Here is a 12,948-nt window from a genome sequence, read left to right as displayed (position 1 = left end):
GAAATGACACATTTTGTGGATATCAGAGATGAACGGCTGTTAATAAAGACCCCGCCCTTCACGAGCACTTGAATATTCATTCAACCGCTGGGTGAAGCCATTTCCAATTGGGGCTCCTTCTGGCCAGTACCTATTCCCACAAGTAACTCCAGTCATTGGGATGCTGGAATGACAGGTGACCCAACTGGTGATGTGCTTGCGTGAGTCTCAGTTAACTGGTGTCATGGGATACCAGATTATAGCGAACAACAGTCTGCAGCTTTATTTCTTCTGCCACCTGGAGATAATCAGGGACTTTACCAAGCTCCCTCGGTAACAACAGCATAGTGAGAGATATTACAGCAATCTACAGCTAGTCCATATTAGGAGAGCAGGACGGATGACCGGAGACAGTTCATCACATCCTTTTACAGAATACATTTGGTTACAAAACAGTTGACCCTTCTGGCCTTTCTATTTCCACATAGGATCCAAGAACAGTGTAAGATTGCAAGGCTTAAGGGGTTGTTTCAGACCTTGCACAGGGAAATGTAAATATAATAAATATTAATATATTTAGAGGTCTCAGGTTTTGCAGTCTTATTTTCCAATAATAGAAAAACACAGAGACAGCAGTTAATTAGTACAAGTACACATCTAATTTCATTTCAAGTACACCTGTACTTAACCGGGTGCCAACAGCGTCTGAAAGCAATGGTCGTACGGGGATTGATTTCTGCTGTTTAAGTTGTGGTATGTGTTGCCAACTAAAGTTCAAACGCTTTCTACAATCTTTCACTGAACGTGGATCTTCGTGGTCAAACTAATGTGTCGTGACTGAGGATGCCTCTTCTTCATGTCTTTGAACAGCTTCTAGTCCATTTCGTCCAGCAGCCAGCCGTGCAGAAGAACATGCTGGATTCTAGGGAGCCGCGCGATGGCCCTTACACAGGTGACGACCAGGCGGGAAGAAGGTTTCAGCAGATGAGACACGGGTCTGGAGATGTCCACCTTCACCAGGTTACTCAGGCACCCCAGACAGTGGAACAATTCCTGCCAACCTCTTTCTGTGGTGTTGATGCTGTGATCTATAATGAGTTTATGAAGTCCAAGGAAATTGCCATTTTGGGTTGCCTTTGCTAAAGAAATATTTATATTTATTTATTACATGGAATAAGATAAGATAAGATCACTTTATTTGCCATATACAATTTCTTGCATGAGAATTTGTCTTTTCACATACCACAGCTTGCTCTGGACAGCTAATCAAGCATTTTAATTCATTTTAATGTCATTTCCAGGAACGTTTCAAAACAGTAGTATCAACCAAGATAATGTTTTCCTGATAGATAGGTTTAAACAATATTATTTTTTGAGAATACTAATACTACTAACTTTATATATATTTCTAATAAAAAAACATAAATTGCATTGAAAAATAAAATGCACTATTGTTAGAAATAGAACTACTGTTTTATTACAACACAGTCCTAAATTAATAGGATAACAATTCTGTCATGCAGCTTATCAAAAATTAGAAAAAGCTCTATTTTATGATTTCCTATGCCTGATTAAAATACCTAAAAACACTCACTTTATTTAGATCTTTTGAATGTTTTATAAACAGACATAGAATGTATCCTAAGCAATGTATTTGAAAAATTACATAGAAAACAAAAAATATGATAAAGTAGAGAGTACTGTTTCACTGGGGAGCTGGAGCCTATCCCAGCAAGTAACAGGCGTAGGGCAGGATACACCCTGGATGGCACACCAGTCCATTACAGGGCAGACAGACACACACTCACAAACAGCAGGGCTAATTAACCTACCAGCATGTGGGTGGAAGCCCACATAAACAGAGAGAGAACATACAAACGCCACACAGATAGCATCTTAGGAACTGAACCGAGGGCCCCAGCACTGACAGGTTTGATTTAGTTCTTATTTTTACACCATTTGAAAATCATACAGTAGACTTGTCATAACAAGCACTTATTCTGTTGTAGATCTATTCTAAACATAAAGGATCTCTGTGCAACTTACCAAATGTGACAAGACTGTCATCGTTCAAACAGGAGTGCATTCGAAGGGACCTCAAGCACGGCAGAGTTTGACAAGCTTTAATAATAATCTCAGCTGCCTCTTTCATGCCTTTTCCAAATGGCAGATGCAAGACTTCAAGGTTTTTAAGTTTCTGCAGTGCACAAGCTGAGAACACAGATAATTAGCAGCACTTATTTACTCAGCTCTTTTCAGGACGGCCTATCCCTTCAGGACATTCAGTCTCTTTACTATACATACTGTACAAATATGTGCAAGAGCGGTGCGAGCGCAAACAGAAACGCGGTAAGAGAGCCGGGCTGCAAATAAGACTAAAAGAACAGCAGAATAGACCACCTATACCCAGCCTGTTCCTCGCTAACGTACGGTCCCTAGACAACAAACTGAACGAAATAAAACTCAGGCTCACTACTCGCCAGGAAATAAAAGACTGCTGCACTCTTGTGTTTACGGAAACGTGGCTTCACAACAACATACCGGACTCCGCCATTCAGCTGGATGATTTTTTAACTCTCCGATCGGACAGAACAGCCGCCTCTGGTAAAAATAAAGGAGGAGGTCTGTATATTTATGTCAACCAAGCATGGTGCAGAGATACTACAGAAATCGCTATCCACTGCTCACCCGATTTAGAATATTTAATGGTAAAATGCCGACTCTTCTACCTACCTAGGGAATTCACGTCGGTCATTATTACTGCTGTATACATACCTCCTAACGCTAATGCTAAGGAAGCAGTCAAAACGCTGTCCAAAGCTATGAGTAAACAAGAATCAGCACACCCTGATGGTGTTTTTATTATTGCAGGTGATTTAAATCAGGGAAATCTGAAATCAGTCCTTCCTAGCTACAACCAACACGTTGACTGCCCCACCAGGGGAAACAACACACTTGACCTTGTTTATACTAATGTACCCGGTGCTTACAAAGTAGTACCTCACCCCCTCTTGGACAATCTGACCACATCTCCCTGTTCCTATTCCCAGCCTACAGACGACTTCTCAAACGCACCAAGGCTCCAGTTATAACTGTAAAAACATGGACCAAAGAGGCAGAATCAATGCTTCAGGACTGTTTTGAGTGCACAGACTGGAGTGTGTTCAAAGATGCAGCCTCCCATGGATCCCACACTGATATTGATATGTATGCATCAGCAGTCACTAGCTACATCAGCAAATGTGCTGATGATGTGGTGAGCGTTAAAAAGATACGCAAACTCCCGAATCAAAAACCTTGGATGAACACTGAGATCCGCTCCCTGCTCAAAGCCCATGATGCAGCCTTCAAATCTGGTAATGAGGAAGAACTGAGAGGGGCTAGGAAAGAATTAAGAGCTGGCATAAAATCTGCCAAGAAACAGTACAAATCCCTGATAGAACACCACTACAACACCAACACTAACCCACGACGCATATGGCAAGACATAAATACAATCACAAGCTACAAGAGCAAAACAAGCCCTGTAAGCGCTACTGACCCCTCTCTTCCAAACAAGCTTAACACCTTCTACGCACGCTTTGAAGCTCAAAACCCTGAACCAACCACCTGGACCACTGACTCCCCTACCACCCCACTATCCAAGCTAGATGTGTGGAAATCACTAAGTAGAGTGAACACACATAAAGCTGCTGGACCTGATGGTATCCCTGGCCTGGTACTCAGAACATGTGTCTGGCAGATAGCTGATGTCTGTACCGACATCTTCAACATGTCCTTGGCCCAGGCCACTGTACCTAGCTGCTTCAAGACGACCACCATCGTGCCAGTACCAAAAAAATCAGCCCCCACATGCCTAAACGACTACCGCCCTATTGCACTCACCCCCATCATAATGAAGTGCTTTGAAAAACAACTTATTCGGCACATTAAAGCCAGCATTCCAAAAACACTGGATCCTCTCCAGTTTGCCTATCACACAAACCGCTCCACAGAGGATGCAATCTCTATATCTTTACACACCACACTTACCCACCTGGATAAAAGGAACACCTATACAAGAATGCTGTTCATTGACTTTAGCTCAGCATTTAAGACCATCGTACCCATAAAACTTTCTACCAAACTCAGGGCTCTTGGTTTAGATACAACCCTCTGCAGCTGGATCCTAGACTTCCTCACCAGCAGACCCCAGACTGTCAGGATTGGCAACCTCACCTCCAACATACTCACCCTTAACACCGGTGCCCCTCAAGGCTGTGTGCTCAGCCCACTGCTTTACTCCCTGTTCACCCACGACTGTACTGCTAAGTTCAGCACAAACACCATCATCAAGTATGCTGACGATACCACAGTCGTGGGCCTGATCACTGACAATGATGAGACTGCCTACAGGGAGGAGATAAAACAACTCGCAGACTGGTGCCGAACCGACAACCTATGTCTCAGCATCACCAAAACCAAAGAGCTGATTGTTGACTTCAGAAGACAAGGAAAAGTTCACTCCCCCATCTACATAGATGGGTCTGCGGTGGAGATGGTGAATAACTTCAAATTCCTAGGCGTTCACATCTCTAAGGACCTTACATGGACACTGAACACCTCCAGTCTCATCAAGAAGACACAACAGCGGCTGTACTTCCTGAGAAGGCTGAAGAAAATACACCTACATCCACTGATCCTCACCAACTTCTACAGATGTACGGTGGAGAGCATACTGACCACCTGCATCACAGTCTGGCACGGCAACTGCACCGCATCCGACCGTAAGGCACTACAGCGGGTGGTCAAAACTGCCCAACACATCATCGGCAGTGCCTTACCATCCATCCAGGAAATATACAACACCAGGAGTCTGAAAAAAGCCACCAAAATTATGTCTGACCCCACTCACCCCAGTCATAACTTGTTTATTCCCCTACCATCTGGCAGAAGGTTCCGGTCACTCCAGTCGCACACAACTAGAATCCAAAGTAGCTTCTTCCCCAGAGCTGTCAAGTTGGTGACACCCCCACTCCTTTCCACCTTAATATGATCTCTCCTAACGTCCTCCTGTACCCACAACGACTGTACTCCTACACCACCACAAACACATGTAAGCCGAAATTGTACTGTCCCCTCGATACCCCAGTAAAACTGTAACAGTCTAACTGTGCTAGTCTGTGAACTGATCCGTCATTACGAGAACGTGTCCTGTTCCTGCTTGATGAATTTGGGAAGAATGCAAGTCCTCTTGACATGCTGATAGAGGAGTTGATTCATCGGACCCACTTGTGGAAAATCCCAGTAATTGTTGGTGTAAGAACCCAAAGCCTTTACCTTATCTGGAAGCATGCAGAGCTCCTGATCGCTATCTTAGATTTTCCTCTGCATGGCACCATTCTGTCTTGTAACATGGTCCAAGTGGAGGATGCTTACAAAAGATTAGATACATTCCCTGCTATCTGCCCCATCATCAAGACCCCCCTCTTTGAGTTAGCAGCCTGTGTGTCAAGGATTAAGTTCCCCAACAGAGAGTTTAACGGCGTCGGCCTCCTCGACTGCTACCTGCAATTCATAAGGAAAAACTCAGCTGGGCAGAGTGGTGTCTTTAGTGACACAGTGTGTCAAAGGAGCTGTAAAAGAGAAGAGAGCTGCTGGCTGGTTTAAGCACCTGTTGAGTAAACAGGAGATCCTGGGTCCGAATCACAGCGGTGCTTTCCTTCCTTACTTACAGTACAAAATCCATCATTATGGACAGCAACATAGGTCTTGACTTAGTTTAATGAAAGTGTGCATTTTCTTCCTGGATCTTTTTTTTAAAGAAAATCATAGAGCTTGTGATGAAAAATGAAATGGAAATCTTGCTTATCAGTGGAGAAGAAATATCGCCGGCTGGCAAGGAAATGATAGCGATTTGTTTTTGCTCCTTAATGCAAACCTTCGAATGGAGAAACCCGGTGTAAACATTGGTTCAAATCAAAACTCTCCACACTACTGCAGTTGATTCTTTGAGAGTTTCTTAAAATCTTTCAACTGAACATTGACATGACATGAGACATCTGCGTGGGGGGGCTCTGTCTGAGAGGGCAGTTTGAATTCACAGAGGCTGACCTTCTCTGGGCGGGAGTGAAGGAAACAGAGGCCCCCAGGCTGGGGCTTCTGAACAGACTCGCAGCCCAGAGAATCCAGCCAGTGTATCGGGTCTTTCACCTCTGTTTCCAGGAGTATCTGGTGCGCTCATGACCTCCAGCATCCCTGAGGAGAGGGAACAAAGTCAGAAATACTTAGAAGAGATCGATTCTGTAGCTACTTTTTTATGCTTAGAGCACTTCTTTACCTTCACCTCTACAAGGTCAGAAAGAGCGGCTACAATCGTCACAGACTATACACTGAACAGGATTAACAAGAACGCTGCTTTTAGTGCTGACAAGGCAATCAAAGCGTTCCGTACTCATCACCCTGAGATCCCGGTTAATATTGATACTTTCCTGCATGTTGTGAATGCTGTCCCAGATTTTCGCATCACTGTTACAGATACTTTTCTCTATACCCAGGTTTTAAGAATGCTGATTGACTTCCTGTATTTACCGTCCTGTTCGCCAATAATCACAGAGAACATGAAAGGGAAAACCTTTCACATCGGCCCAATTCCATTACACGGACTGTTTTATTTCATAAATCAGTATCCAGAGAGCATTAAGGGGATCAAAAGCTTTCGCCTCCACTTTTTCAAGGAAATGACCTATTTCAATGAGAATGAGGATTGCTTTCAAATAACAGAACCAGCAGCTGTTGAAGAGGAGTTCGCTGGTTCATTTCGTGATCCTGAGATATTGAGAATGAAAAAAAAGAACATTGAATCATTTGTTTAATTTGGCAATCAGTTTTTTCTCTGCTCCCATACCCAAGGAGTTTATTGATGTGCTGTGTCCGTCTTACAACAGACATGAATGTACAATCCCCCTGCTGCACATGTCCATCATGCAGACGAGACAACTGGCGGAGAAAGAGCTGGGAAACCTGAGCCTGCTGTTCTCCCTGTCAGACTCTGTAGTTCTGGATCTAATTCACAGTTCAGGAATAGTTCAAGAACTGCATCTTGTTCTGGAACAATATGCAGCAAAGGTCAAGGGGTGGCTTGTGTTATCCAACAGAATGAGTGAAGAAGAGCAGGCGATTCTTGCCTAACTGACCAATTTAAGGCCCTTAACACTATTTTGCACTAAAGCAGACATTCCAGGTAAGAGCTCAGTCGTGTTGTAACAGTGTGGTCAGCAGGCCCGGATCAAGTGTCAGGAAACTCTGTTTCAAGGATATCTTGATTGTTTCAGAATGGATTAGGAATGCTTCTCTTCATTCAATAACAAATGTACCTACTGAATTTTTAAACACATTGCAGATCTTTTCTGCATAGATCTGCAATCTATGTTTTAAATAACTTTTAAATAACTATTTAAAACAAGTTTTAAATTTAAAACAACTTATTTAAAACAAGTTTTAAATAACTTAAATAAATATTTAAGTTATGTAAAACTTGTTTTGAATTGATGTTTTTTAAGAATCCATGGGAATCAGACAGCTGTAGTATGTTCAATGTACAGAACGCCATCATGCTGTGTCAGATGATTTTAGACTCACGCATGTTAGCATTGTGCTTTCAGCAGTGAGGAAAAACACTGCTTAATTAGCATCTTAGTAATAAGAATAATGTATAATTTTCTAAATGCACTTAAAATTCCCTGTAATTCAGGTATAATTTAGATCTAATATATCAGATAGTTAGGTGTAGAATAGCTTTCCTCATGAGCTGGACAACTTTCTGACCTTTTTTATTTGGTCGCTAGTACTGAATTGATCCCAGGATGTCATCCATTTGTTTCCTGAAAGAAAACTATCCCACCACCCTTTGTGTGAGCTATTGTCTCCCATGCTCATTTTTAAATGTACTTCCCTGTGGTTTCCATTTGTGAAACAACTTGGATATTTATATTGTTCCATGCTCCCACATCCCTTTGAGTAAAGGAGTGCCTGATAGTTTAGGGATTCATGGAAGATATTTGTTTTAATAACATTTCTTTTATCTGGCAACACAACACTGAGTCGCACACAGGCACTGCTCTGGTAACAGGTCCACACACAAGCCACTTCTAACGCTTTCCTGAAGAAAACTGAACAACTGAATCATTACCCAGGATGCACTGCTCCAGAATCATGTTAAGTCATGTTAACGCAGCTGTGCCTTATAACATTGTATAATCTTATAACACTTTTGTGCAAAGAAGCGAAATCACGAATATTGAACACGGTTTTACTACAGAAAGTTGGCTGTTAGTAGTTTAGAGTTTAATTAATAAACTGCCTTTTCTAATTTTCCAGAATTAATACTCATTTTCAAAACTGGAGGAACTGAAATTAGTACTCGGTCCATATCCAGGAATTTTGTGTGCCCTACCAGTTGGATTCAGCAAGGTGGTTACTCTAAGGAAACTGTACTTGAATATTACCATACAAGATGAAGACACTATATTAGGTAATATCAAGTTAATCCATCCATCCATCCATTTTCTAAACTGCTTTATACAGTACAGGGTCGTGAGGAAGCCAGAACCTATCTAGCGAGCAACAGGGGTAAGGCAGGATACACCCTGGATGGGATGCCAGCCCACTGGAGAGCAGACAGATACAAACATACAGTACATGCACACTCAGATCGGGGTCTGTTCACCTACCAGCACTGCCAGTGGACTGTGGGAGGAAACTGCATCACCTGGAGGAAACCCACATGAGCACAGGGAAAACATGCAAACTCCATGCAGACAGCACTGAAATTGAACCCAGGGCCACTGTGCTACAAGGCTAACCCTAACCCTGAACTGGAATAAGTGGTTAGAAAAAGGATGGCTGGATGAGTCAGACTAAAAAAGATCTGTTGGAATGAATGGCTACTCCTGACCAAGACTGGGAAGTTTTTAGGTGATCAAAACATGATTCCAAAAATATTGTGCCAGAGCAAACAAATATGGGTGTTTGGACTGCATTTTCTTCTAAAACATCAAACCATTTTGTCTTTAAAAACACTTAACATGACCGAACAGATGTGTTCCTTGGAGCAATACGAATGCAAAAAATATTGCTGCATGAATCTAAATATCTGCCTTAACTGCATTCCATCTTAAATTTCCAAACTCATTTATGTAATCAACTACAAACTTCCCTTTATAAATTCGACAGTGTGTGACAAGTAGAAGCTACATTAATGCTTACAAATAACCAAAATGTAAGTTTTGCAAAAGTGCTGATGGAAAGTGAAAGGACGAAGGAATAGAGTGCACTTTGGGAGTTGTCACAGCATTGTTTGAAAAGGCACAAGCAGATAAATTAAGAATACAAAGACAAAAATGAATCAAGGTAAGGCCAATGCTGAGGTCAAATCAATATACAGTAATTATCATTGGGAAAAATCCTGCTGTATTATTGCAACGTGATTGCACTGCCCTTCTTGGTGAAAGAACCAGAGGCTGTGGTTTTCAGGAGGAGTGGCCAGTCATCGTCTGCACCAGTAACAGTATGAAGCTGCTAATGGGTGGTTTTTGTTTTTTTGTTTCTGTTTCAGCTTTTCGCGCATTTCCCACTCTTGTCCAGCTTTGTATTGGAAAGTGACTCCTGTCCTGCATATTCCAGATTGTTGTTCTAGCAGTTCTTATCCACACCAGTGCGTTTTATAGAGGTTATCAAAACTAGTCACCCTGGCCTAGACTTTTTCACATATTACTGACAAAATCATGTCAAAAAAACAAGTCTACAGCTCATCCGAAATCAATTAGAAATATAAGACTGTTACTTGCATGAGTAGTTAACTACTTTTGCTACGAAACACTTGAACCCAGGGCATTATCCTCAACAACATGCCTGGGTATCTTGTTCTGCTCTCTCATAGTCTCCTTCTGTGCTCTTTGGTTCACATTTCACTGTTCATTCTGACAATGTCCAGCCAGTGTTTCTATTATTTCATTTTCATTTGCAATTACTGTTCAGAGCGTCTCACCACTTGTTTTTCACTTGGAGGACGGATTTTACAGTGTGTGAATAAAGGTAAAATAAATTGTGATTTTAGGTTTATTTCCCTTGCACAACCTTTTCACAGATCAAACTGTACAGAAGGTATTCTATTTCTGGACATAATAGAAGAGAAAAGGTAAGAGGTCTTTTATAAAGTAAACAATCACAGTTGTCGTTGTGATCTCTGCTAATTGTAATGTTTTTTTTTTCTCAGTTGCACAGCTTGGGAGATTCACAAATCTGAAAGTGCTGAAGCTGTGTGATGAAGTGTTTGACAGTAATGCCAGCTTTCGGTATGTGGAAAGTAACTTCTAAAAAGCCAGGCACTTCTCACTGAGTTATTGAAGCTTTCATGTGAACAACTCGTCTTATTGACGTTGAGACTGTAACGTATTTATGATTTGATCTTAAGTTCTTTGACTTTTTTAATATAGGTGAAATGATTGTATGCTCTGCAATTCAGCTCCAATTTCTTTGGGATGTTGGGCTTGATTGTGTTAACCTAAAACCAATTAGCTTGCTCTGTCCATGGGTGGCACGGTGGCTCCCTGGGGTGTATTGCTGGGACATTGGCATTGCCTGTCATTGCATTAGCAGTTCTGGAGCCCTGGGTTTAATTCTGGACCTGGGTTCTGTATGTGGGGAGTTTGCATGTTCTCTCCGGTTTAGTGTGGGTTTCTTTCAGATGCTCTGGTCTCCTCCCACAGTCCTCCCACAGTGGTAGGTTATATAGGTATGTGCACATCTAGATACACCCAGGCACGTGTATCTGCCAGGCACGTGTTTCTTGCTGGGATAGATTCCAGCTTCCATGCAGCTCTGTACTGGATAACATGGATAGAAAATGGATGGATGAATTTAGTTGACAGAATGATCAGTTTTTTTAAATACATCGCATAGATATTGTATTGTATGTGTGTCTATTAAACATTTAAGTATCTACAGCTGGCATCTATATGTGCCCCGTGATGGAAAACCAAATGATGAAACATTTGACTGTCCATTTGACTTGCTGTAACAGTCTTTAAACACAGGCTAAGGCAGAGAAACAGACATGCGCAAATACAGGCATAAGGCTCAGAAACAGCACTGTTTATTTGTAGTGCAGGGAAATAAAAAACAAACTCCAAAGTAAAAGCCTTTCTCTTTTTCAGTCCCTCACTATCAGGAGTGGGCAGCTAAGCTAATTGCCATCCTCAAAGAACTGAACAACTCTTAACTCCAGTCTCTCTCTCTCTCTCTGTGACTCTTCACAAATAAAACATGTGTTTCCCTGAGTCTCTTCATACTAAACACTTCCAGAACCTTGCAGCTCTGTCCTCTGTGTCTTTCTCTTGGTCCCTCAGATGCACAAAGCCTAACGGAGGATCTGCCGTCTGTCTTCAAATGGCAGAAAGCAAAGCAACTGACTTTTGGAAGCTTGAGCTTTCTTCTTTGTGATCTGACACCTAACCAATAATCTTCTACCAGCAGGTCAAGTGACAGAGGGCAGCAGCTCACACCCCACAGCATTCTGGGAAATGTGCTCCAGACAAGAACCTCAAGCTTGTCTTGACTCATTTCCCTCTTCAATTCAATTCAACTTTATTGTCATTAAACTTACACAGGTGCATAGTATAATGAAAAGTGTTTCTCATTAGTCACTCAGGTGCAGTATATAAATAGGACAGAAGATAAGACAATAGACAGTTACACAATAGCAATAACAGTAACATGTAATAACATAACATAAATAACATGTAATCAAGTAATCAGAACTGTGCAAAATTCCGCAAACAGAGAAAATATAACAGGACAAAAACAGTGCAAGGTAATTCTTGGAACAGTGCAAAAAATATTATGGTTAAAAGTAGTATGGTTAATTAATAAATATTAAATATTATTATATTTACTCTGAAATACCCAGCTCCTCTTTGAGAAGATGATCCCTAAGTATTTCAGTCATGCTGAGTTTTTCAAGGGCACAATTCAAGGGATTATAAAATACTCATTCAAATCGCCTCAGAATGGGACATGCCCCCTGAGCCCAGAGCATAGCTATCATTTTCAGACAGGCTGTTTTCCCACTCCCTAGCTGGCCCTCTGACACTGTGATGTTTCGCAAGTCTCTGAGCACTTCGGGCAGAATGACTCGAGCAAGAGGAACATTCCTGAAGTCCTTTGTCTCCATGACTACCTGCGTGTACAGCAGGCGGATATCAAAAGAAATATGGATATCAGAGAACAGGAAGGACCTGCCGAACTCCTTGGTGGCGTAGGCCTTCTTGAGGAGGGATTGCAGATTCCTGGCTTCTTTCTCCAACATATTTAATTCCAGCCGAGACTCTGAAATAATGATTAAAAAAAAAGACAACTGAACCAAGCTTGCAGAATGATTCCTGTTAATCCTACGAGCTGTTAAGTTCATCAGTCAAATGAAACTGAACTAAACACCGTGCAAGACATTTCCAAATGAACTGCAGGAAACGTACTTGTGTATTATTCCCAATGCTACTGCCACTATAGAGTGACACAAAAATGAACAAATTATAACGAGTGAGTATAATACAGCTCACAGAGACAAATACATTAGGTTTGACAATATGGGAAGTATTGTCAAGTACCAAATAAACTATTTACTACCTTTGGAAGACAACAGGAGAAGCCGGGCAGAAACACCAGTATCTTGATTGAGCTCCTTAAAAAAGAGAAGATGGGTATCTCTAAATACTCAACACTGAAAGACAATTAGCTTCCTAGATATTTTTCTCAAATGCTAATGTAAATCACTGATGATATCTGGGAAACTCTGTGCCAATATTTCTTTTCATGTCTTCCTTTCATTATATCACTTGATATCTCAAATTTTTCATGCACTTGCACTTCCTGAGTGATATCTGATGTTTTCTCTAAGATAAGTGATTTACAGTGTTTAGTTTTCATGCCTGA

General features: G+C 41.5%; 1 protein-coding gene across 1 annotated transcript in view; it reads right to left on the bottom strand.

The window, feature by feature from the left end:
- Nucleotides 1–12,325, bottom strand: part of LOC148663649 (zona pellucida sperm-binding protein 3-like) — a 63,605-nt gene extending 51,280 nt beyond the window's left edge. The window contains exon 1 of the mRNA XM_088630882.1: nucleotides 12,197–12,325. Within this exon, the coding sequence (XP_088487008.1) occupies nucleotides 12,197–12,325 (129 nt within the window). The remainder of the gene's footprint in view (nucleotides 1–12,196) is intronic.
- Nucleotides 12,326–12,948: the final 623 nt, after the last annotated feature.

This window comes from Lepisosteus platostomus, chromosome 5, assembly GCF_059453375.1.
Source record: "Lepisosteus platostomus isolate fLepPlt1 chromosome 5, fLepPlt1.hap1, whole genome shotgun sequence".
Classification (NCBI taxonomy): domain Eukaryota; kingdom Metazoa; phylum Chordata; class Actinopteri; order Semionotiformes; family Lepisosteidae; genus Lepisosteus; species Lepisosteus platostomus.
The sequence above is the reverse complement of the archived record's forward strand: the minus strand, read 5'-3'. Positions and strand labels throughout refer to the sequence as shown.